A 25110-nucleotide genomic window follows, 5' to 3' on the forward strand; every position below is an offset into this window, starting at 1 on the left:
GTGTCGCGATGAGCGGGAGATGCGCACTCCTTCAGCACGACAGTCCTGCGTGGTTCATTTATCGCTGTCAAGAGTTCAAGGTTCTTGGATCGCCGTGGATCCACTGGTGAAATTGCCAGAACATAAATGTCACTGAGTCTGTGTAAAGGCTCAATAATTGGAGTTTGAATTCAAGAGAAATGGTGGGCATCAAGGCACCTGAGTGAATGTTTCAGGATTGATGAGATGGGTTTGTTTTTTTAACCTTTTATCTAAAAAACTGTCTCTTTATCTCTGCTTTACTGCAGCGGCATTGGGAGAACAAAGGCTTCAATTAGACAGATTGGTATGAACTTTTAACTGTTATTCTTCACACGCTATGTCCTAGCACCGAGTCCAGCTTTTGGCCTCTGTTCTCTGAGTGACACCCCAGGAGTCACATTTTTAACTTTGTTAAATGTCAGCACTTAGTGTCTCAAAACAAAGCGAGCCATTTCAAACATGCACGCCGGATAAAAGCCACCTCTCTGCTATCTAGTGCTTCTACCAGGTTGGTGTTTTCTTTCATAAAGAGGGCAGGTTTCTTGATGCTCACTAAATCAATTGGAATGAGTTGGCTGGCGAGACCCCTCTGGCATTGAGCGGCATTACCCACAGATAAGGGAGCTCGGACGTGACGAGCCATATTAACCAGCCACGACTGGATCCTTGCGCTGCTGCTTGCCTGCAGGAGGGAGCCTGGCATCTAATTGAACGGTCTGCCTCTCTGTTGACAAGGCTATAATTTCTACATATCACCAAGAAAAAACACTAGTCTTGTGTTTTTTTGTTCCTACCTTCATGCCAGGCTTCTGATGAATGTGTGCTGATGTTCCCCATGGAGACACAGCCTCAATCACATTAAAGCAAGGTTTGGATACTTTACTGGAAGGAGAGGTTTGAGGGGAAAAGAGGGGTTGTGGACAGGTTAAGTGGATCAATGTCCATTTCTTTAGCCAAAGCTCTGTTAATCTAATTGTTCATCTGTGTGGGGGGAGGGGGTACGCAGAGTAGACTGATGAATTACATCAGACGTCAAGGGAACATGACTAAATAATTTAGTTACTTAAGTGAGGGGTGACTTTTTATTGGATCGCGACTGTTAATAGCAAAAGAAGGTAGATTGGAAATTGTTCTATGCCTGTGGAATTAAAGCAAGCGTTTTTGTTGCTTTCAGTGTCAACTGATTGACAGCTATCACTACGAGACGTCCGGAGCCAAGAGGAATGTTAGACTGAAGCAAAGAATTTGGATCTGACTTCAAATAAAAATTCACAGACGAGAATTCATACTGAAGCATATATTTGATGTTAGTAGTTGTCAGTAACATTGTATATTGTTACTTCCTGTGCCAGCACCACACGTCTGACAACATCGTTGCCAAACCACAAATGTAATCACATTTTAAAACTCTAAATGTCTAATTTCTCGCCTCAAATGATCTTAAAACGTTTTATTCCTAGTTTTCACTTCAGTTGTGTGTTTTCTCCAAAGACCTCCGAGATTCCCCTCCGCGTTACATCTTGCAGACGGACCCTTCTGGTCTGATCTAATGCTGAATACAACACCGTGGTTTCTTTGAAAAGCAGGGAAATTGCCTTTCACGTCAACGTAATAGTCGTGCACGCTAATCGACTTTTAAAAATAGAAGGACCAATTCATTATTCGATAATCTTGACCCGTCCCCGGTGCCTCGTGGCAGCCGACGTTCTCCATGAGAGCTAGCCTGCTCGTCTCGACAGGACTGACCGATCAGCCGACCACTTACCTTTTCTAATGTTGTGGCTGATTGTTGTATGTGACACACGGTCAATGATAAGTGATTTAGGGCTCTTACACCCCCACTGTCTGCTCATGCTAATAATTACAACCGTGGCATTTACACCCACTGTTCACATTCCACGTGTTTGACCGATGAATCTCATTCCGGGGGCTTTACAAAGCAGTGCATTACGCTAAACAGATAACTGTGACATGATGTATTTCTGTTTAATTAGCATTGATTAGAGGTAAAACAATCAAGTAAGCCTTGTTCTGTGCCTCATCAAAAACGTGTGTTGAAAAGTCAGGTTCGCCGTCTCAGTCTCGTGCACATATTGACGCGCCGTTGTCGTTTTATGTTACTATTTATTTTAAGCTAATTGTCTCACTCTCGAAATGATCAACTGAGCATTAACACAATGATCTATTCACTCATTAGAGCACAGGAAAGATTAGTGGATCAGTAAGACCCGTCGTTTTCTGTCGTCTAGGACCACCTTTGCTCTGTCGGCGTCAGGAAGAATGAAACGCTATCGGCTGCAATCCCGACAACTGTGTCTAAAACAATGTTTCAATAATTCTGCATGCGCCGACTCCCATATGGTGTGTTTCATTTCCTCCGTGAAGAGCTCACCATGCATATTATTGTCTTCTATTCTGAGAGAATTCCCGCCGTGCGGCGCGTACAGTGAAACGTAGAGGTTTCACCAAATGTCTGTGCCCACCCAGGGCCACCAGCGCGGCAGCTGTGACTGGGAAAGCGGATTCTGTTCACAAGAGAGAGACAGAGAGAGAGAGAGAGAGACATGTTCTGTTCTCCCTCTTGACACAACCCACAACTCCTGTCCTGTCCCCGAGGCGCAAACGTCCAACTTCCAAATGCCATCTCAGTCAGGAGTTATCGCCATTTCCCCAGCGAAAAATGTCAGATGGGTGGTGATTTTCTGCTTTATGATTTCACCGGAGTGGCGACCGTTCAGTGTGAGAGAGACATTTTGTCCCAGTTTGATAAGTGGGGCATAGTAATGAAAATGACTTTTTTTTTTATATATATATAAAACCAACGTTAAGCCTCATTTCAGCAACCTTGTTTCCTAAAAAATGCACTAAGCGGCATTCTCACTTCCATTTACCCGCGACAGGAAAACAACACATTGTTGTGGTGAGAAAGAGGGAGAGAGTCAGGTGGCGCTAATAGGCTTAATCAGCACTGTGTGAAGTCATTTAACAGTGGTTTTAATGCAGGGAACGTCTGTTTATCTTTAAAGGTTATGCACAATAGCTCTAAGATGACGTGGATTTAATTGAGTCGGCTTTTGAAGTGGCTGAACCACGACATTTGATTTTGACCTTGTCTCAAACTGTTGTTCACCTTAAATCGTCAAATGTCAAAAAAAAAAAAAAACAATCTGAGAGAAAACGTGTTCCATTTGAAAGTTATTTTCAGCAGGAATTGCAAATGACAAATGCAATAGTTGCAATAGTTGTGAAGCAATTTCTCATTTTCACACTCTTGATACAGTATATGTGCAAAGTTAATTTGTTTGCATGTTTCTGCCGGGTCGTTATTAATCATCTAAAAATGCAGGAAGCCTCACATGAGCATCGAAACCATCCATCATGGGCTGTCTCTCATGTTTGTGCTTTTGCGGGTTTATTTCACAGCCAGTGAGGCACAGACGATAGCCCCGGACCGACCGCGGCTCTGAACACAGAGCGATAATCACACATGCAACTGAACTGAGAATAAAACAAGGTGAGAAAATAAGCGCCCACGGCAACACTGCAGGGGGGGAGGAAGTGAAAGGACGCGCAATGACACGCCTAACACTTTCAGCGTCACTCTGTCGCTTTTTTAAATAGTGTATTTTAGGTCAAGGGCGGTGGAGTCCACCGACATTAGCCCGGTAAAAACAACAAACCGCTTCTCCTCTTGTGGCCGTGAGAGAGTGAAGTGGACACAGAGGGAGGAGATCAAGGAGGCGAGTGTAGCAATTTGACTGTAGCTCAGTTTGTACTGTCACCGCAGAAGCGACTTTAAGCCGCTACTGTGAGATTTGACTGACGTTATTCATAATTCCTTTTGAGCCGTGAATGGAGCAGAGAGAAAAGGCTTAGTGGATATATTCAGACTCTGTTTGATGGCTTATTAGCGAGACTGGAGCACTATGACTCCCTTAAAACCAAATAGGAGCATGTCACAATGATGACAAAGGGCCAAGAATAAGTCACCATTTCTTTTTCACGACAGTGACTGATGGGAGATTAGTGGGATAGTTGTGCTCAGTATAACTAAATTCCTACATGTGTGTTATAGAAATGTCATGAGTATGTTTATTATTGATAAAACTGCTGCTAAAAGTGAACTTATTACTTACTTCTTTGCATTTTGCGACTTTAAAGACTCCGGTCTCATTATTGCCTACTGAGTCTGATCCTCTCTAATGGAAATGTCCCTGTTTGAGTCTTTTCAATTGAATGGCATAAGAGCAGCCTGAATGTCAACTGTGTTTCCTATACACCTAACAAAAGTGAGTTCAAATTAGAGAATATTTGTACAGTTTGTTTTAGGATTTCTAATTCTAAGTGATTCATAACTCCAAGGCTGTATGAAAAATTGAGACGTCCTGTAGTTAGAACTATTCACTCTGCCTGAACTTACATGAGAGACGGAGGCTTATTCTAAATGAAAGCATTGCTGCCAGTGGAGAATTGATTTCTCCTCATAACAGAAAGTGCATCTAATAAAATATACACCTGCTGCTTTACCTCGCCATTACACGGCCAGTCTGTGTCATTCAGATTTCCCTAAGTAACACAAACTTATCAAGCAAGGCAGCGATAGACCAACATCTCTTATATCCCTGTGAGCTAAAATCATTGATTTTCTTCATGAATTTTGATGAAAGTTGATTTACAAACCTCAGCCTCTAATCGGAGGAGGCATCAGTTTGCCTTCATCAAAGAAAACTGACTGACTGTATATAAACTACATCTCCTTCTATGTGGTCATAGAAGGAGAGATATTACCAGATTTGCACACTCTTAACTTGAAACAGAAAGGTATTTTGATGTATTAAACAACACCAAATTATACATTTTAGCATAAAAGTAACCTTTTGTCTAGAGGCTGCCATTGTCCAGTCTTTGATAAATCCCGGCCAAAGCTGTGCGCGATGTCTTTCAGCAGTTCTTCCTTTTCTCACACTCACACAAAATGACACCTGACAACTTCCTGGTATAAACACAATCTCCCACTGTTAGCAGCAGAAAAATAGGTGTTGAAGGCTGTTCAAGGAGCAGAGACCGGGAAGAGTATCCAGCTGCTCTGAGATTTGATCTAACCACAAATCCATTTTGCTAACCTTTAAGGTAACCCTGAAGATATCCCTCTGATCTGTATGATTGTATTGCTCATGAATACTCAATGAGCCCCATGTTGGCCAGCGCGATCTTATTACTTCTCATTCCGTTAGTGTCTCCCTGCAGATAATTCAAACACAGGGTTGCAAACCACCCGGTCACCCTGAGTGAGAATATTAGTAAGTAAATATAAAGTAACCTTCATGCTAAGATAATGCACAGGTAAAAGGGATGGGATGATTTACAGCTTTATCAAAAACCTCACTTATGCTGTCCAGGCGGCGGGGTACACCCTGGATAGGTCGCCAGTCCATCACAGGGACACATGTGGCGTGTTTCCACCGGCTCGTCTTGACTCGCCTCACCTCGACACGGCAGGTTAAGTTGCATTTCCACTAGCGATAGTACCTGGTACTTTTTTTAGTACTTGCTCTGGTGAGGTTCCAAATCATACTATGCGTGACGACAAGCTGAACAATGTCGAACTGTAGGTTAAAGGTGACATAGAATGCTTGTATCACACATATATGTTAGTTATGGAGGTCTACTTACATATATTAACTTGTTTTCATGGTTGACGCCCTCGTCAGCCGCGCTGTTTCAGACCAAAACCACACCCCCAGAACGTGGACTGTGTTGTGATTGGCCAGCCAACGAGAGCTTTCCCACTGTCCTGTGATTGGCCAGGTACCTGGAAGTGACGTAATTGGTAGGCCAGCTCTCAGATACACAGCTCCCCCTCTGGCACGGTGGATGCTCTGCATCTCAGCAGCTACAACGAGAGTAGTTCTTCTTCTTCTGCGGTTGAATGTACGCAACCGGATGTGCCCGGACTAGTGCCCGCACCAGGAGGCGCTACAGTGGTGAGAGGAGTGGTGAGGATTTCTGATGACATCATCAGCATAGGGAAGTGCCGATCCGCTTCGCAGAGCCCAGGAAAACAATAAAACCCTATTTTCTCAGCAGTGGCTGAACTGTTTGTTCTGAAACTTTAGGGTTTCATAAACGAGGTAATGACGCAGATACACACACAAACGCAGCGTTAATTGGAGCTTCCGGTCTATGTCGCCTTTAAAAAGACTTAGCAATCATAAAAACGCGGGCTAATCTCCAACAATTACCAGGGAAATGTCTCAAATCTGAACAAATATGTTTAATTAACTGATTCTAATCATTCAGTTACACTTTACAAGTCACTAGTCGCGGCAGTTCCATGCAGCCGTGCAGTGATGGCTCCACCCACGTTGAGTAGGTACTATTTTGTAGTGGAAAATCCACCTAAACCGTGCCGTGCCGTGGCGAGTCGAGCTGGGACCATATGGTGGAAAAGGGTGCAGAAGGGTTCCTGTTCCGACCAGGTCTCGACCCGTATCTTCGTCCTGCAATGGCAAGAGTGCTACTCACTAAACTATGCATCTTATTAATAGTAGATGGTCATATGGTGCCCACTATGCCAAATACTGATGCACATATATACAGATCAACCCAGTTTGGTTCTGCATACTCAGAGGAGGTCATTAATATTTGACGACGGCAGCACAAACCCCAGAAGACCTTTAAGCCCAACTCACTGGTCACCATGCATCTTTAATCGGGTCGGCCCCTCTTGTCGGACAGCAGGAAAAGGATAAGTGCTAGACCCAAAGATGGAGAAAGTGGCCGGCACTCTCCACTTTGATGAATAAGTAAACACTTTCAACCAGGCAGAGATGAAGCCTGCAGGCTTTGAGTCAATAACAAGTAGATTTGTTTTTTCTTTCTGAAAGCAGTATTGTTTACAAGCCACCCATTACTCCTCAAATTTGATCCATCTCTCGACAGTTTCCAGTGAGCTTTGATACAGCCCTGGCTCTAAGTCCTACCATATTCTGCTTCCTTCTCCGAACTTGCCCGAGCAGCAGCCTCTGAAAGGTGCATTTCATGGTGCAATAAAAAACAAATTAGGTTGTGCCTGCACTGCTTCTGTTTATGAGGTTCCCATAAATATTTTCCATCTAAATTTGTGTCAATTTCAGAGCAGCTTCCTCCTATGGAGACAAACTTGATTTTCATGAGATTGCTCAGCGCTCAAGGTTATTTTCAATACTGCTTAATGTTAATGCAGCTCTGTACGAGCCGCTGAAAACACGGAACTCGCATCAGTGTGCACTCTCAGTGCCCATCGCAGGTTAAAAGGGGGATTTTCTTCTCATCAAACATTGATAAGTGTTTTTTTTTTTGTATAAAACAATGCAATCCACTATATGGCTTGCATTTCATCAGACAAATAAACAATAATGTTTTCCAAATGGCTTTGTTGTACAACATTCCCACTTATTAAATTGGCATCTCATTAGGTGCACAGAGCAGCCGTTTTACATGAGATTAATTGGGTTTTTTTTTTTTTTTGAAGGCACTTTCTCTTCATTATCATTCTGTCTTGCAGATGGATTCACTGCAAAGGCAATGCATATTCATTTTACAGGAAGCATGAAAATTGTTCGGAAATGAGCCAAAGGTAGAGCCGGGCTGGTGTGCCGACTTATGCTGAATAATAAACACAAGACGCTCTCAGCTGGAGGTGAAAGAACGCCCGTATGTGTGTGTGTGTGTGTGTGTGTGGGGAGTACATTTGGTGGACTACGGAACACACAGCTTAGATAGATATTATCATTTATTTTTTTTAAAGACATTTATTGCTTGGAAAGTAACACAAAAAACACAAACATTCTGGGATCACAGATCCACAACGGTTCCTGTTTGATCATAGTTATGAAGACTGCAGCCACCCCAACAGTCTCCTGTCACTCTATGAACCACCCTGTGTTTGATCAGCGTCTCTCATGTCAGGACAGAATTTTGGAAAGCTCAGAGGAAGAGCAGAGGTGTTGCTCTCATTTACTCAAATCACTTTTTTCACCTTCGGCTGAAAGGTTTCAAAGGATTGTTTATAGGATCGATAAGCAAAAAAAAAGAAGGAATAATTGTTGGCTCTATGTGTGTATTAGTGACTAACTTGTAACTGGTGCACATTATATAAGCTCAGATGTTTTTTTGTGTCCCGTGCTGCCAGGAAAATATTCGAATGCAAAGTGTATTCCTGACTTCGTCTTGTGGCATAAATAATGCAGACATACAAGCTTTTACTGGATGCTGATTTGTTATTTCAACAGGGAGGGGAATATGTGCAGCCTAATCTCTTGATAGTGGTGTAGTTGCACTTTGAGATGAATAGGAACAATTACATCTTCCCTTTTTTTCCTTTTGACATGCTATTTTGTATGTATAATGTGTAAATTTCAACATCAGAGGAGCCCACTTGGTTTGAAAGTTGCGCCCGAGGCTGGGAACCAAACAAAAAGTTTTCCTTTTTGCCAAGTTATGGACTCTTTTCACCTGAGGCAAGATGAAGTACTTCAAAGGCAGAGGGCATCCTTTGTCAGCATCTCCACCTGACAGCAGTAGCTCCACCTCAGACATAATTGCAGACAGCAGCTATTCTCAAAGAGACAGTCCCTTCGGCTACACGTCCCAAAACAAGAGAGACATAATTTCACTCGGCTGTAATACACAGATAGTTACATCATTAACCTTAGAGGGATTAATCATGGATCTATCATCGGTAGAAAAAGTGCAGGGGAAGGGGTTTTAATAAAGAGTGATAATTATGTGCGTGTCGACATTCAACTCAGCAAAGTGGATAATTAACACATGACATACAAGCATTTAACAACCAGGAAAAAAAAGGTGTTACAATGTAGAGAGAATATTACGCGTTGATGTGACTGTGTGCATGTCAGTCTGATTGTAACACAGTCAGACTTGGAGGATTAGCACAACGTGGTCTCCAGGATCATATGTTTTTTTTTTTTTGCAAACCACATGCAACACAAGTGAAGCATTAATGGGTCAATAAAGCGTTTTATTTTATACATTAACGTAAACAAACCCCAATGAGTCCTCACGGGGCCTGAGCTCATCTGACAAAAACAAAATCACGGGGTAGCTTGTTTTTAATCAAAACAGACGTCGGATTCTACATGACAAAGATGAAAAAGACCCTTTTGACTGTTATCAATGAGAATTAGAAAGAAAGAGTGTGATTGTATGGGGGGGGGGGCACTAACTAATGATTTGTGAAGGTACCATTGATGCAGAAGCTTAGAAACATATGCTCCTGTCAAGATAACGTATTTTACCGGAAACACCACAGATTGGCGAGCAGCTCAAGTCCTGTGTACAGAAAAAATGGACAAACAGTCCAACTGCAACAAATACTGTCTGAAATCCGCAAATGATTATAAAGTATGATTATAAAAAGAGATGTGACCTAGTGTTAAACTGCCGTCTGTCCCAACTTTTTGGAGCGTGTTGCAGGCAGTTTTTTTTGTACTTTAGAGTTTTTATAGCATTTTTCGAAAGTGTCCCAACTTTTCTTGAAACGGGGTTTGTAAATAAAATAATTAAAATAAACAAATAAACATAATCAAATGCATTCCGGGTGCCCTGCTGTTGGCCTGCTGCAGCAGTGATTGGAAAAGATTGGAAAAGCAATAGCGTTGACCTTTCTTGTCCTGTAATGCAAAATTACTATAAAACATCAGGAGGGCTTAATAGAGTTACTGACTCACAATAAGCCGACTACAGAATGTTTTTTCTACATCCTAAAATGTACACTTTCAAATGCTGCTATGTGCTTTTTTTGAGCAGAAATTCAACATTTTTTCCATATTTTGACACTTTTCCAACCTCATTATCCGCATGGAAGCAAAGGAACTGCAAGAGTTTAACTGTACAGCAAAGAAATCCGTCAGCTGTGGCATCATGAAAAGGGTATGGAAGGAGAAAATGTTTTTTTATCAGGATCCTTTAAGCTCATTTATGTCATCACGAATGCCAGTGGGTTTTTTTTTCACAACCGTGGTTGTAACATAATTGGCTGATTGTGGAAAAGTCAAGGTCTGAGCAATGACCAGTGGAATTTGCTGAACACTGTAATGTCGCCGTAGCAGGAACAGGGTCATTAGGGTTGAATAAGTACAGGCTTAAGTCCTGGAATAGCTAATTAACCCACGTGCTCTGGGGACTCATGGGAAGCCAGACACAACAAACACCGGCAGGCCAGATGTCCAAAAATGATGCTGCACTTAATTATTTCATCGGTAATGGTGGTGGAAAATATAAATGTAAGGTTTATTGGAACATTATGTCAGTGAGCAACAGCTGCCTCTGCTTTGTATTCAGAAAACAAAGATACCCTCATTTAGTGAATTGCAGTCAAACTGTAGGTATCTTTAATGATTCCCACCTTGCCCGAAAACTGCTTCGACTGTAAGAAGCACACTAAGATTGTTACTACACCTTTAATGTGTGATGAGCAACATAAATAACACATTTTAAAGCTCAACACTCTCCTCTCATGTCATGCCACTGTAGATTTTTGTAACGCCATGGACTGATTTAAAACATGCTCTCCTCGCTGCTCCTTTTTTTTTTTTTTTTTGATTTAATGGACCCCTGATATCCTCTCTGTAGAAGTTTAAATCCCTTCCTAATCAGTTAACCAGCTGAAGGTGTGTGGTCACCATAGAGGAGCCTGGACCCTGTCACTGAAGCAAACTGAAAACGCCTCATGGCAAAACTGTCAAATCTTCAGTTAAAGCTGATGTATGGACAATTCCTGGGGAAATAATAGTTACTAAAACACTTTAGAATAGGGAACACATATTAACTAGGTGCTCACTAACATACATAAATAGCATACTAGCCCTTTATTAGTAATTATTAAGCATGTAAGCATAGATTCTACCTCTATTATTACATGAATTAAGATTTTTTCTGATTAAGGTGTTAATACGTGCTTAATAATTACTAATAAAGGGCTGGTATGCTACTTATATGCATGTTAGTAAGCACCTAGTTAATGGTAAATATGAGTTCCCTGTTACTAAACACTCATATTTTGGGATTGTTGTTATCTGTTTTTTTTTCTCCAGGTTCTCTGGTTTTCTTCCCACAGTCCAAAAACATGCAGATTTGGGGATTAGGCAAATTGGACACTCTAAATTGACTGTAGATGTGAGAGTGGATGGTTGTTTGTCTCCATGTGTGTTGGCCCTGTGATGGACCGGTGACCTGTCCCGGGTGTATTCTCCGCCTTTCACCCTATGGCGCTTGGGTTTGGCACCAGCCCTCCCCCGTGACCCTCGCATGGAGGGTCGCATGTGAACTTCGTGGGGAGAGACGTTCAAACTTGCCACAGGGAATGTCCAAATATCGTCTGAGTAATAACATGTCACATAACATCCGTTCAAGCAGCCCTAAAAGACGCATGTTTCTGACGGATGACCTGTGGCAGTCTCTCCAAACTCAGCCGAGCTCAAGGGCGCTCCCACCCCTGGCTGCTTCTTGGCACGGGGAGTACACACAGCACACAGTCACCCGGGAGTATGTAGAAGTACCTCATACTTCAAACTATTCCCTTTAATAACTTCTACCTCTGATCCACAGTACCAGACGTGCAAGAACAGACACTGAGGGAGAATATCACTTAAATGGAATAATGGAATAATTTAATTTATTGATTTTTTTTTTTTTATCAAAATTGAAATCCTAATTTGTTCTCTGTGTGCCACAAAGAAAACGTCCCCCACATATATTACAGTGGTATCTATGTTTCTCTTTTGAACATCTTTTTTTTATTTGATCACTCGTGACAGGCTCAGAGAGGGCTGTCCACTCAGGGGCATTTGAGATAAACGTCTTGTAATGATTGGCTATCTCACACATCTCTCTCATCAAATATTCATGGTGGAGACTGGGGAGAATTACGGGGATGCAGGGATATAGAATATTCTCCCGGTCGGGAAAGAGCAGCGCTGTCCAAGGCTGTTGAGGACGGCAGGAAAAACATGTTTCTCCACTGATTGAAAAGGAGAGAGTGTGTGTGATTTATAATACTGTGTAGATTGCTTTTAAAGAGATTGACTTATTTGAATTTAATATCTCCGAAAAGCTGTTGGGTTTATTTTGCTCTCTGATGAAACATCTGCCTTCAGTGACTATTTCCATTTCCCTGATTTTGGTGCAATATCCAATCGTTCATTTCCAGTAAATCACAGACAATTGTGATGACAAACTAATCGTGTAATTGCTCCAAAGACAATGAATAATGAATAAACTGTTGTCCGCTGGTGGGGGCTTGGATTCTCTCGTGTCTTAATGTGCTGTGTGCTAATGGAATCAACATATTTTGATTGAAATGGAAGCAGAATGCTTACCCTCACGTTTACCTACTGTTAAAGCCACTTTTGTGAGGTCCCAGTGAGTTGTTTGGCTGTCTATTCACGACTTGACAACAAACAGTTCATTCCCTGAGAGCACTTCAATGTACATGTCTTATTGTGTCTCCAGTCCTCAATTTAACTTGGAGCATTTTCAAAAGCTCGCCATGCCCCATCATTCTCTGTATTAAATGTGTAGGGAGGAGATAGTGCATTCTCATGTTATCTGCCACTGCCCTATTGCCCCTTTAGCCATTTTCTCATTTCACAGATTTGACCAGGAGGTGACCTTGGTTTTTAAGTGCTTCTAGGGCACAGGCAAGGCCCCTTTTTCCAGTTCAGAGAAAGGGAGAGTAGATTTTTTTTTCCTTTAATGCTCCCTTTTTTCATCTTCTCATGCCCGTAGCCACTGTCCAGGTTTTTTTTGTTATGTTGTAATAGCGTAGACGACAGGCTGATGTCTTCTTATTCACGTGGCTCTGAGCTTTTAATGTAGGAAATGGCCTCAGGGGGGAGCAGGAGCATATGTTTATGACACATGACATCAGAAACAGAGGGCAGGAAGGTAGTTTGAAGTCAGCGAGACACAGTCCATTAAGCCAGTGTGGTGTAACGATAACAAAGAAACTAATTGAATATCTCTGCCCTTGAGAGCATCCCTCAGTTTTCAAATACTAATCATCTTCTGTCGTAGATGTAGGTCATATTTTTCAATCACAACTTCCCACAAGGGGAAGGGATGGAAGATATGGAGACCATATGCACGGGTCCTCATGTGTTTGAGGGATGTACACATGTCCAGTGTGTTGTCTAGTGGAAACAAGCAGACACTATCGCAGTCCTCCATCGACATCCCTCCCAAGTGCACCTCTGGCAGAGTGCTAATCTGGGTCAAAGTACTAACTGCTTAGAAGGGCCTGGGAGAGGATTGTTCACATATGAATCATCTCGCACACCTCCCGTCCTCGCTGTGCTCACCGCAGCTGGAACGGGCAAAAGGCTGTCATATTTCTCCCTGACCTTAAACATAAACATCCCGGCGAACACTCTGAAAGTGACAAAGCTTCGGTAGCAAACACATTCCTCAGTCTCCTTCACTAACGTTTGGTTTCTGTCTGCGGTGTCACTCTCACTTCAGATGACAATAGATGCTTTTTCTTTTCTTTTTTTCCTTTTGGACTTTCCAATTGGCAGACATGTAAAGGTGACATCTTGGTGAATGCTGTAATTGAGCTATTTACTACATTATTTTGGTAGTCAAGTAGCTGCCAGACCCGGTGTTGTGATGTGCACTATTAAAGCAGTGATTAAAATCAGTTTGTTGTGTTCCATGTTGGTTCTTCACGGCACTTCCGTGACATTAAAACACTCATTAGAGGAAGAAAACTGACAGACTCTTCACTCGACTTTGTAATTGGTTTGCCATGTTTAAAAAAAAACAAAAAAAAAATGTCCCCCTCCCCCACACATTTAGTGGAAAAGAAGCATGAGAATATTGGCAGCTCTCTCCATCAAAATGCGCCCCCACATGGAGTCTGAGAGCCTCTCAGTAGCTCCATTATTACGTGGCATAAAGTTGCCACATCATCAGCACATTACGCTCTTTGAATGCACTCAGTTTGTGTTTCACGAGGACTGCAGTCTCCCCCTTTTATTTAAATTATGCAGTTAAAGGTTGGCTGTCCAAAGATGGTGTGGGTCCTTTCATGGCCATAAAAGATATAAGACCTTCTCGGCTCCAGCCAAGTAAGTAGAAATGAAATGGCAGGGAAATATAGCCCAATCCGGGGGAAGCTCTTTACAGTCACATTTCAACCCTGTAGAATCTGGATGTTCATACTGCAGGGAGGAGAGGGGCCACGGCTATTTGTTGTGAGCGTTTGGATGCTTGGTTTCTCTGAGGCTGCCATCAACGTGTGGCATGTGCTCAATCTTTCATGAAAATGCACTCGCGCAGCTTACATCACCTGTGCTAGTGATGAACTGAAGCTTTCTTGATGTGTCCAGCATGTCCTGGACTCAGAACAAGGCTCTGTCTTATCACTGCGTGGCACCACAAAGGCTAGGACGGTGGTACCAGCCGGAAGAGAAAGGCTTATTCGGCAGTACTTAAAAATATTCTCGACTGGATGAGGCTGGTTCGGGTTTTTTTTATGCTCCCGGTCTTGTCTTGCGTACCGGGCCCCTGTGGGAGAACAGCTGGAGGTGTCGTTGCTACTGGAGTGTTTGTTTCTCCCTCAGGGGCCACGGCGGCGGTGGTGGTTGGTGTTGGTGTGGTGGTGGGGAGGACAGCGTACTCGGACAGTGTGTCCATGGGGAACACATCACATGCACACACTTCCCTCCACCGTCTGCTCCATAACACCTCCTCCTCCTCCCCATTAGAGTGAGTGAGCTCAAGCTGCTGACAGCGGTGACAGGCCCAGCGCAGGGAGACGATGGGTGGAAAGGAAGGGCGGCACTGCTGCTGCTGCTGGAACATCTGTTTGGGTCCTTGATGCAGTCATCTTGGCCTCTGGAGGTCAACGTAGCCAGGGAATGATGAAGCACACCGCGTCTCCGACTATACGTCGTGGTCAGAAAACCATTCGGCAGCTCCGAGGCGGCAGAAGAGTTTGCGTTGTCACTTGAAACATTGAAACAGCGTGATGACTCTCTCTCTGGGAGATTACCTCTGTGGAGATGACAGCTCATCACCCTCCAACATGATTGGCTGTTGTGACACACAGTGCTTACAAGAAATTACATGGTGGATCTCCCAGTAATGCGGCTCTCGGGCTTCAGTTTACCACACTGTGTATTGATAACACTGTCAGTGACAATTCCCCCGTGCATTCGGATAATTAAGATCATTTCCGTGTTTCTGTAAGGGGTGCGGATATCTGACAAGGGTCGCTAAGTCTTTGTGCACTGCAGTTTCCTTTGTTTTACAGGCAGTGTGAATGTAGTAATCATAAATTTGACCAATTTCACTGCGTAACAAAAGGGCTATTCTGTATTAAGAAGGTTTATTATCCCACCCTGCACTGCCATTCTGTTATCAACAAAAGCCTGTTACTCTCGGCTTTTTTTTTTTTTATCAAGGATGAAATTCTATTGAAAGTAGCTTGAAAGGCTGACGCAAAGCAACTGCCGAATCCCCACAAATCTGCGGGCTTAATTGATTATTTGTGCCGAGCTGTATCTGCAAGGTGCAGAATACCTGGGGGAAATAATGTAAAACAGATAACTAGATGAAATGTGGGAGAATTTCCCACATGCTGCCCATTTTATTAATCTTTTGAATCCCTTTTATTCAGTTTCCCATCTCGCTGTTTTTTTTTCTCCCATCGACAGAAAACACAGCTTCACGTGTGAAGAAAGAAAGAGTGTTGCCAAAAAATAAAAGGTTGAGAGTTGATTGAAGTTGGCAAGAAAAAGTGTTTGTTAAAAGGTTAATTTGATTTCTGAATAACGCGTGCAGGGGAACTCCAGGTTGGTGAACGCCTGACTCCCAGAGGAACATTTTTATTTCCATATCTCCACTTCATTGCTGGAATTCAACACAATTTATCACGCTGATGGAGTGCATCGTTACCTTTTCAAGCTATTGGGTTAGATGTTTCAGATTCAGGTTTGCAGTTTTTGTCCCCCCCTACAGTATTCCAACAATGCGGCTTTAAATGAAGGTTTGTGGCATGTCAGTGCCGTTCTGCTCAATCCTGTCCCTTTTTCTTCCCCCCTTCATTCCCCTTGCTTTTCATTCCCCCTTTCACCGCTCTCAACAGAGAAAGTGGTATCGTTGGCATGCAGGAGAACAATCCAGCCATTACGAATGAAAGGGGAACGGAGGGGAATGGAAGGCCCTTTGTTTGTTTAGTTCTTTGTGTTGTGTGTGTGTGTGTGAGTGTCTCTGTGTTGTGTGATATAGAATTCTTCACATTAGGCTGCACATCGGGCCAGACCATAATAGGCTGCGCCACACAGGGGAGATCCTTGTTTTCCATTTCAAGTCTGCATCCATCAGATTTCACCATTACAGAGAGGAAGGGGTGTAGCAGGGGAAAAAGGAAGACAATTTCTGGATCAGTCATCTCATATAGGCTGCCAGACAAGCGTGGATGACATTGAGGATGAATCCAGAGATAGCTCACCAAAGTACTTTCTGTCTGGAACGCAGCGGAACTGGGACTTGGAAGAGAAATATAAAAAAAACTAGGCCCCTGTTTCCTCGAATATAAAGCACTGCGAATGTGGTGATTCGCCATTCACACAACTGCTAATAAATTCATCAAACATGTGGCGGGGGGGGGGGGGGGGGGGGGGGGGGGGTGGATGCTGATGGCCTTTGTTTCTCATCATGGCTAATTGACTTGCTTTTGGTTTTTCCGACTGTTAGTCAGGCTTAACAAGCAGTTTGATGGTTGAAGGCCTGACGCAAAGCAACTGCCAATTCCCCTCAAATGTGCAGGCTTAATTGATTAGTTGTGCTGAGCCGTCTTCATATCTTCAAGGTGCAGGATGCCCGGGGGAAATAATGTACAATAGATAACAAGATAAAAATGTGGATTTTCTTTCCATTGCCCATTCATTTGTTCTCATTTATTTACAGTTTCCCGTGTTGGCTTTAGCTCATGGAGGGGGCTAAAACATTTTATTTTTCATCATCATTATTCTCTTTCTTCAAGCAATGTGAAGCGCCGTAGCGCTGAAATTTTAAAGACTAAGTGATTAAAATTAATATGGTTAGCGCTTTGATGGCTCTTTAGTTTGACCTGGGTTTTTGGTTTTCTCCCGATAGTGCGAGTTCCACTTGTGTTTCACAGAAAGGATGTTTTAATGATCCTTCCTTTCCAGTTAATTCTACAATAATCCAGTGACTTAACGTTTAAACGTCATTAATTATAAGCCTCAGTATAAACAAAAAGATGTGATTGCAATTAATTACAACCCCAAAAAAATAATTTGATATTTGAACCAAACAGCTGCAGGATCTGACAGTTCGTTCAGTCTCAAATTCTGATTTTGATGCTCTTAATTACTCGGTGGTGACATTTGGAACATGCATATTTTTCATTTAGTGAATAGTTAACACTAATCTCGTTCCTTTGTTTCTGGTTTTCGCTCCCTGCGTGCGTATCTACCTGCACTGCGAGATAATAGCCCTCAGCATGGTGTGATGTCAGGGATTGATGGGCAGAAGATTCCCAGCAGAAAGCCATTTCAGAACCCCGAGGCACGAGTCATGATGTGATACAACCAGGTGATCATTTCCTTGGAGAGGTTCTCACTTGTGTGTGTGTGTTCCGTCTTATCTATTCCCGGTGCAAGTGTAGTAACTGTCATTAGGAGGTTCTGGCATCAGAAGTGTGGGACCTTTTTTTTTTTACTGAAGTGCAGACGTATAACAATATAGAGTTAAATTATATTGAATTGTGCAACGCTTAAAGATTTAAAATCCCAATTTAATTAACATTCCAGCTTTTGTCCGTACTGTGGTGCCACCAGGCTGACTTTAACCTGTTACCACGAGAAACATGTTCAAAAAAGACTGCGGGACAGACGGCGGATATGAATTTTGAGACATGCTTCTGGGCAAGAGTAGTGAGGAGGGAGGTGGTGTTGTGGTTTATTCCACCCAGCACACACACACACACACACACACACACACACACAGCTCATAATAGATATTTAACAGCCCTTGCCTGCTGGAAGTGTGCTGTGTCCTGAAAAGGCACAGAGGGGACATGTGAGGCTGTGTGTGTGTGTGTGTGTGTGTGTGTGTGTGTGACTGCCAGCACGAAATACTCATTAAAACACACATCGTCCACTCTAGATTCATGCCGTATAGGAGTAAAACCATCAATTTGTGTTTGATTCATATCATTAATCTTGAACAGCATCTTAGTCCCATGCTGAATTGTAATTAAAGGAGTGTTTTTTTCACTTTTGTTGTGATAAACACCTGAGGAAATATGTGAATAATTCAATATTACAGTGCTGTGATTCAGATTGCTCGCTGTTAACCCTTTAACACCTAAGCCTCAAAATGTCCGTCTGGACTTTTTTTGCATATTTTAACCATAAAAGGACCAGAAAATGATCCCATGAGTAAGTGCATTTGCCCATTTTTCAAGGATAACTTTCAATATCTGTCAGTTATTTACAGGTTCCTGCATGTTGAAATAGTTTGAGATGAAGAAAAACAAAAAGTTTTACACTGTAGTTGTACACGAACACCAGATTGTGCGTGCTAAATTTAAAAATGAGAACCGTATAAAACGGATTTAAAATAACTTTTGTTTGAATCTTTGTCCCAATGTGCAAAAACAGGCCACGTTTCCAACTCTCTCCTCTCTGGTGACGCTGATTCGCGACATTACCGTAATGACTACACGTTGGCTTTGAAGTGCAACAGCTTAGCGTTCAGAAACCGTTGGGATTATTCCGACAGCACGAACCGTCGCATAACAACGGTATATATCTGTGTATTTATAGATTCTTGAGGACTTCCATCAGTTTTTACACAACAGCTGCCCTGTTGTCTTGATATACTGAAGACTGTGTGTGTTTGTCCTGGTCCTGGCAGAGTGGTTCATGTAAAAGTAACTACCATATTGAATTGTGCGGTGACATGATCTCTTTTCCTTTTTGCGTAAAGCTGTTTTCCATAAACAGATAACATAGGAAGTGCTGAAGCAAGATTTCATTACAATTCGGAGAATTCAACCGTTTTTTCTTATGAAATGTGTCTGCGGTAAAATCATTTTTACTCCAATTCTACCGCCATAACTTAAGCCATTTCTCCCTGGATGACACAAAGGAATCATTTGAGTTTAATTGTAGCTCACATGTCTTAACATTATGTTTGTGCTGCTGCTGCTGCTGCTGCTGCTGCTGCTGCTGCTGCTGAGTTGAGGAAGGCACAGAGAAACGAGCGCTACCTGAGCTGCCGTGTCACTTGGACTCTTGGGCTCTTGGCCATCAGCTGAGATTCCTCCAGAGTGGCTCTCTAATGATTCCTCTCATCATCATGCAGCACTCGGCTCGCTCCAGCACAACTCTAGCAATTTTCTGGGGACATGCTGTGAATCAAATGAAAGAAAATAAAGCATATTCTCCCCGTCTGCTATTATTCTATACGTAGTCATTGTTCACGCCACTCCGCTTTAGCACTTACCTGTACGTGGTGTCCAGGACAGAACACACAGTATGTAATATTCTACTCATCATAACATCACTGTCATAGCCGATTATTTCTACTGTGTGACATCGTGGTATATATATATACAGTATATATGGTGGAGAGCTCGCTCGCACTGACAGCTGCCCCATAGCTTTATGTATGTCACAGTCAAACTTAATCATCTGTGGCACCCGATAGTGTCGCATCACCTCCTATAGGCTGTAATATAAATCTCTCAGTGACTGGTCTGTCATCCCACTTTGTTGTCAAAGATGTTTTGAGCATATGACTTATGTTCACTATAGCACTATTTCCGGTTCTATTTTTACAGCACTTAAATTAAACGTTTCTTTTTTATGTTTTGTATTTGTTGTATTTTTGTTTGCTGGATGAACGTTTATAAAGACACTTATTCGGTAAAGTGCTATCTCTCTGACTCAGTACCTTCAGTGTTGAAGGGTAGTTATGGTGATGAACTGTTAAGTGGCGGAGGACACGGCTAAAGTTGAAGCCATAACGTCACGGAAATTATTGTTATTTAGATAAAGAAACTTTGAGGAAAACAGTTTAATATTGTTTTTTTAGACCGAAAGTTCTACTGTGAACTTCACAGCATTTAAAGTGATGAATCTTTATGTATGCAGTGCACATTATACTGATAGGCATTGTATACTGATCATTTGTTGCATTCAATTTCTGTGATAATTATTGTCTCTAAATAGCCTCTGAGCCCTAATATTCAGAGACTGTCCTCCAACGAAAAGGAACTATGGCTCGCATGCAGGAATTACGACCCATTAATAGGCGCCCCCTAATGGTAGTATAAACAAATAACAGCAATTGACAGTAACTTACTGAAATAAGAATTGAATTTACATTTATTTATTCATACATAATAAATACATATAGATATTTTTATGATCTGTGTGAGTTCACATCTTCAAATAAAGCCTGTCATTCATTAACCATATACCCTACTTTGTTATAAGCCACTGTTAAAGTAGGAGCAATTCCCTGTATGTCATGAAGACTAATAATAAAGACAGAATTGCCCATTAAAGGCCACTGAGCTGGAGATTTTACAGAAGAGGCCACAGAGGATGGATATGTTAATTTTAGTTTTTAAGAGTATACACAAAGAGATATTGACTAACTGTATCCCAAGTGAGACCGACTCCTGGTCCGCGTGATCAATCTGTGAGTGGTGGTCACTGAACTGAGCTTAGATGTAGTTTGTATTCCATTAGGCATCTCGGGGGCTTCGGAGCCGTGGATCAAAAGTACATGCTGATGCCTAATTGCTGGCAAAGAAAAGACCAGTGCCATTGCTGCAATGTTAGACTGCTGCTGCTGCTGTTGCATCAGTTTCTGCTGTGCAGTTGCGAGGAGGAGTTGCCACACATGTTGTGACTGCGCCTGACGACTCACACGTATTATGCAGTGGAGGCTTCACCTGAAAACGCAGCCCATTGACTCTGAATGCTGCGATGCCGCGCTCTGCCTTAATGCAGATGCATCGCTCTGCTTTGCTCGAGCTGCAAGATTAGAAAAGCTCAACTTCTTTGAGCAGCTTCACAAGCACAGGAACTGGTCAAAGGTCCATTTTCCCTATGGTAGTGTTTTTCTTGTACAGAATGCACACTTTTATCAATAGCATATACTGTATATATATATATATATATACATCATCAACATGTTCAATTATCACCTTTAGGTTCACAGTGGTGGAGCAAATAAAAAATAGAGCTCACATGACCCATAGACGTTTTAATGTTTCTTGTAAATATGGATGTAGTATATTTAACATTTTATTCATAAAATGTCTGTTTTTAAATGCTCTCAACTAACCAAGGCATCAAGGAAGATTCAACAGAGGACCTTGTGAGCTTTATTCTGGTGGCCATGAGCTCTTCCTGTCATCTATGAGGCTCACACTGTCTCTAATAAATGTAAGCACGGCTTTTTCAAGGGTGGGACCAAAAGGGTTTGAGTTCTTGCTGCAGCAAAGAAACTTTTCAGTCAGTTTACCAGACTTCATGAGTCACAGATGAGCCATACTGCTTTATAGACTTTGTACGCTTTAAAAGAACTTATTCAGTATATTTTATTTATGCTAATAAATATTGTCTTTAGAATATTTATTCTGCATGTTATATTTGAGAGAGTTTTATGTTTAACTCATAATGGCACCTAGGTTTGATATTTGGCTTTGTGTGTTGGAATGACAATAAAACTTAATAAAAGCATCGGATTGTTGAATTTCATCTGCTGGTTGTTGAAATATTAAAGTTTTGGGATGCAGACTTACAGTCCTGAGCTCCTTTTATCCAATAACCACAGACAGATGCACTTGTTTCATTAGCGACAGATGACCTGAGGCAAACTCTGAGACTCCCGTATTGGTATTGACACGTTTTTTTTATCGTGTTTATTATCTGACTCTCTGACTTTGGACTTTTTCTTTTTTTTTTAAAGTTTTTTTTGCTGCATAAAAATTTAGACAAATGTCAAATCTGTTTATATTACAATATGATAACATTGATCTCCCTTTGTTTCCCCACATGCAATCCTTATTTTTACGATAATATTGTTAATATTGTGTTTTACCTGGAAAGACGATGTAGTTTCTGCAATAACAGCAAAGTATTAGTCTTATATTATAACTGAATTACAGCACTAATATCATTGTTACCTACAAGGTGGTACCTCATAGTACATGAGTACATCAGGGTCACCTCAGGGTCAGAGTAACCAGGTACACGTTTACATCCTATGATGTCAGGGTATTTTAATCGCTTTTCTCAAAGTAAATGTATACATCTGATCATATGGCTGTGAAATAGGAGGGTGACTGTCACAGCGGAGCTGCAGGACTGATGTCAGTCAACCTGGCAAACGCAGGACGCCGTCTCCCTGTTGGGATGGAAAATACAGCAAAGGAAAGATGATGTAGTGACAACAAAGAACAAGGAAACTACTCGTCAGAGTTGTTTTTGCCTTTTCTGATATTTTGTGTGCAGTTGCAGGAGAGTCATATAGATCAACTAAGGAAGCAACAATGGAAAAAAAAAAGCAAAAAACAGCTGCAGCCATAGTTACAGATACTTTATTAGTTACTTATTTCTTATACGTTATACCTGTAAATGATCAAAAGTGTGGGGAAAAAAATGGTTCTGTATTTTAAGTTAACCATTTTGCACTACCTCTCAGCATTGGGAGCAGGCGTCCCACAATGTCTCCTTGTCCCTCATTTACTTTGCTGGGGTCTAAGGGTTCCCACATGTCCTGGAAAACCTGGAAACGCTTAAGTTATCCTGGAAAATGATTCTTTTTTCTGCTTCTAGCTGGCTCATTACTCTACGTGACGTGTCCCCTCAGAGCAGTCCTGCTACCCAGTGTTTCCATTTGACTTTATCGCTAGATGTAGCGACTTTTCAGAGTCCAGAGACTAAACGAGTGACTTTCAGTGGAACAGTGTTGCTCGTATTGGTCTGCAACATAGACTGTGGTTCACAAGTGTGAGGTTTTTCTCTCCGTGACAACTTGTCTGTCATACTGAAGCAGCTGAAAATGTCCTGGAGAACGATTTCAAGGAAAGGGTGGGAACCCTGGATCTGGTCACCCTACGCAGGGCGACAGTGTGCCAGTCTAACATGATGTTTGCCGTGTCTGTCCCTCGCAGATCCTGGTGACAGAGTGTTCAACATGAGGCTGGTGTGGAAATCCCTGGACAAGATGAGGTGTCTGAGGAAACGCTCCACTATTCCATTCCTCGGCTTCCTCATCACGTTCCTCCTCTTCCTGAACCTCTACATTGAAGATGGCTATGTGCTGGTAAGTGTTATCAGCAAGGACTTTCCAGGTGGCTACAGGATAGACCACTATCACAGATCAAAAGCAAATATGCCTTGGAAATCAAATGTGTTCTTTTATCTTTTAAAAGTGCCTGTGTGTTAAGGAAATGTTTAAATGTTCATGATTTTCATTTGTATGTTGTATTCATGATGTCATCCAAAGTTGGCGACCGCTCTCATTCTCTATGTCTATAGTTGTTAAGAGGGAGTTAACGTGTTCGGCTCCTTTCAAGTCAGGGTTTTAGGATTCCTTTATTCAGACCAGTCTCATGAAAACACACACTGTCTCAAGTTTGTACAAGATGTAACAAGTACAAGAAGACAAGTTGCCTCTTTGTTTTTCTTCATGTGAATTATTCATCGTAAGAACTTCCATCTTTCACACCACTTCTCTCTTTTCTGCTGTCGTTCAGACAGCGTATATCTCTTCTCATACGCACTCTCTGTAATTTGAATTTTGAAATTCCATAGGCGACTCCTTTAGTGTATTTGACTATCCTAATTTACTTGAGTCTGTCGTTCAATGGTTTCATCCTCTCCCTCGCTCTCATACACTCCTGCTCCTGGTCTCTCTCCTCTCTGTCCCCAATTTTTCCTGGTGCCATTTTTACCTTTTTGGGTTTCATTGTGCAGGCTTAGTCTAGTTCTATCTTGGCTATTTTTATTGTTGTGTTGTTTTGTTACGTTTCATTGTTTGATTGCTTTGGGGTATTTGTTTTTGTTATTTTGCTGTGTCATCCCTGTGTGTTTCTGCACTGGCCTGGATTTGTTGGTTCATGTTTCCCCTTTCTCTATTGTTCGATTGTTGATATGTTTATTTTTCATCTACAGACATGGGCCACAAAATACAAATTAGTTCCCATGAAATAGGTATAATGTGCGCACAAAATTAATAATATTTCTCTCCACTGATGCCTAGCATCAGCTCAATGTGTGATGTTGGGGCTTCTTTCTTTCCTTGCCTTAAAATATTTGATTAGGCTTGATTGGACTGTTCAGTGGGTGGACAAGTACAAGCACCTTGTTCTTCAGAATGAAAGAAACAAAGAAAGAAAGAAGATATCCTGTATTTGTGATTATCACCGAATCTCAGTCTTTAGAAACAATGGCTGAATAAATTAATAAAAACAAACCAGACAAGTAAATTGTATCTAACCTAACTGTGAATGTTAACCACATACACCTTTGAGGTATATAGTCAGATAGATGGAAGCTAGTTATGTCACAGGAAAATATAGGGGAGGGAAGAGATAAAGAAAATACATGTTTTTAAAATACATACAAATAAATAAATAAATAAATAAATGTAGCAGACAAATACATTTCATAATATACCTTATTGGGGCCTTCCAAGACAAGAAAAATGAAATAAATAAACATGTTCATCCACTGGGAGCGCACAAATGTGTGATTATTACCAAATGTCTTTCTTTGTTAAAAAGATGAGGGGGAAAAAAGTGAAGCAACAGGTAACTTGCTTTTATTCAGTTGTTGCTCATAATGTGCTGTAATGTTGTGTTTTTCACGATGCCTTCCAGGAAGAGGATAAACGGCAGCTCAGGGAAGCGTCGGTCCACCCTCCGAGCTCGGAGCGATACGTTCACACCTTCAGAGACCTCAGCAATTTCTCCGGAGCCATTAATGTCACGTATCGTTATCTTGCTGGGACCCCGCTCAACCGCAAGAG

At 41.8% G+C, this 25110-nt stretch overlaps 1 protein-coding gene across 4 annotated transcripts in view; it reads left to right on the forward strand.

Moving 5' to 3' along the window:
* The window catches only part of mgat4c (mgat4 family member C), a 104019-nt gene that overhangs the window by 74937 nt on the left and 3972 nt on the right, over positions 1-25110 (forward strand). For all 4 annotated transcript variants that reach the window (XM_058646060.1, XM_058646062.1, XM_058646061.1 and 1 more), the window contains 2 exons: positions 23252-23403; positions 24962-25109. In XM_058646060.1, the coding sequence (XP_058502043.1) occupies positions 23275-23403; positions 24962-25109 (277 nt within the window). In that variant the 5' untranslated portion in view covers positions 23252-23274. The remainder of the gene's footprint in view (positions 1-23251; positions 23404-24961; position 25110) is intronic.

The sequence above is a fragment of the Solea solea genome, chromosome 12 (assembly GCF_958295425.1).
Source record: "Solea solea chromosome 12, fSolSol10.1, whole genome shotgun sequence".
Classification (NCBI taxonomy): Eukaryota; Metazoa; Chordata; class Actinopteri; order Pleuronectiformes; family Soleidae; genus Solea; species Solea solea.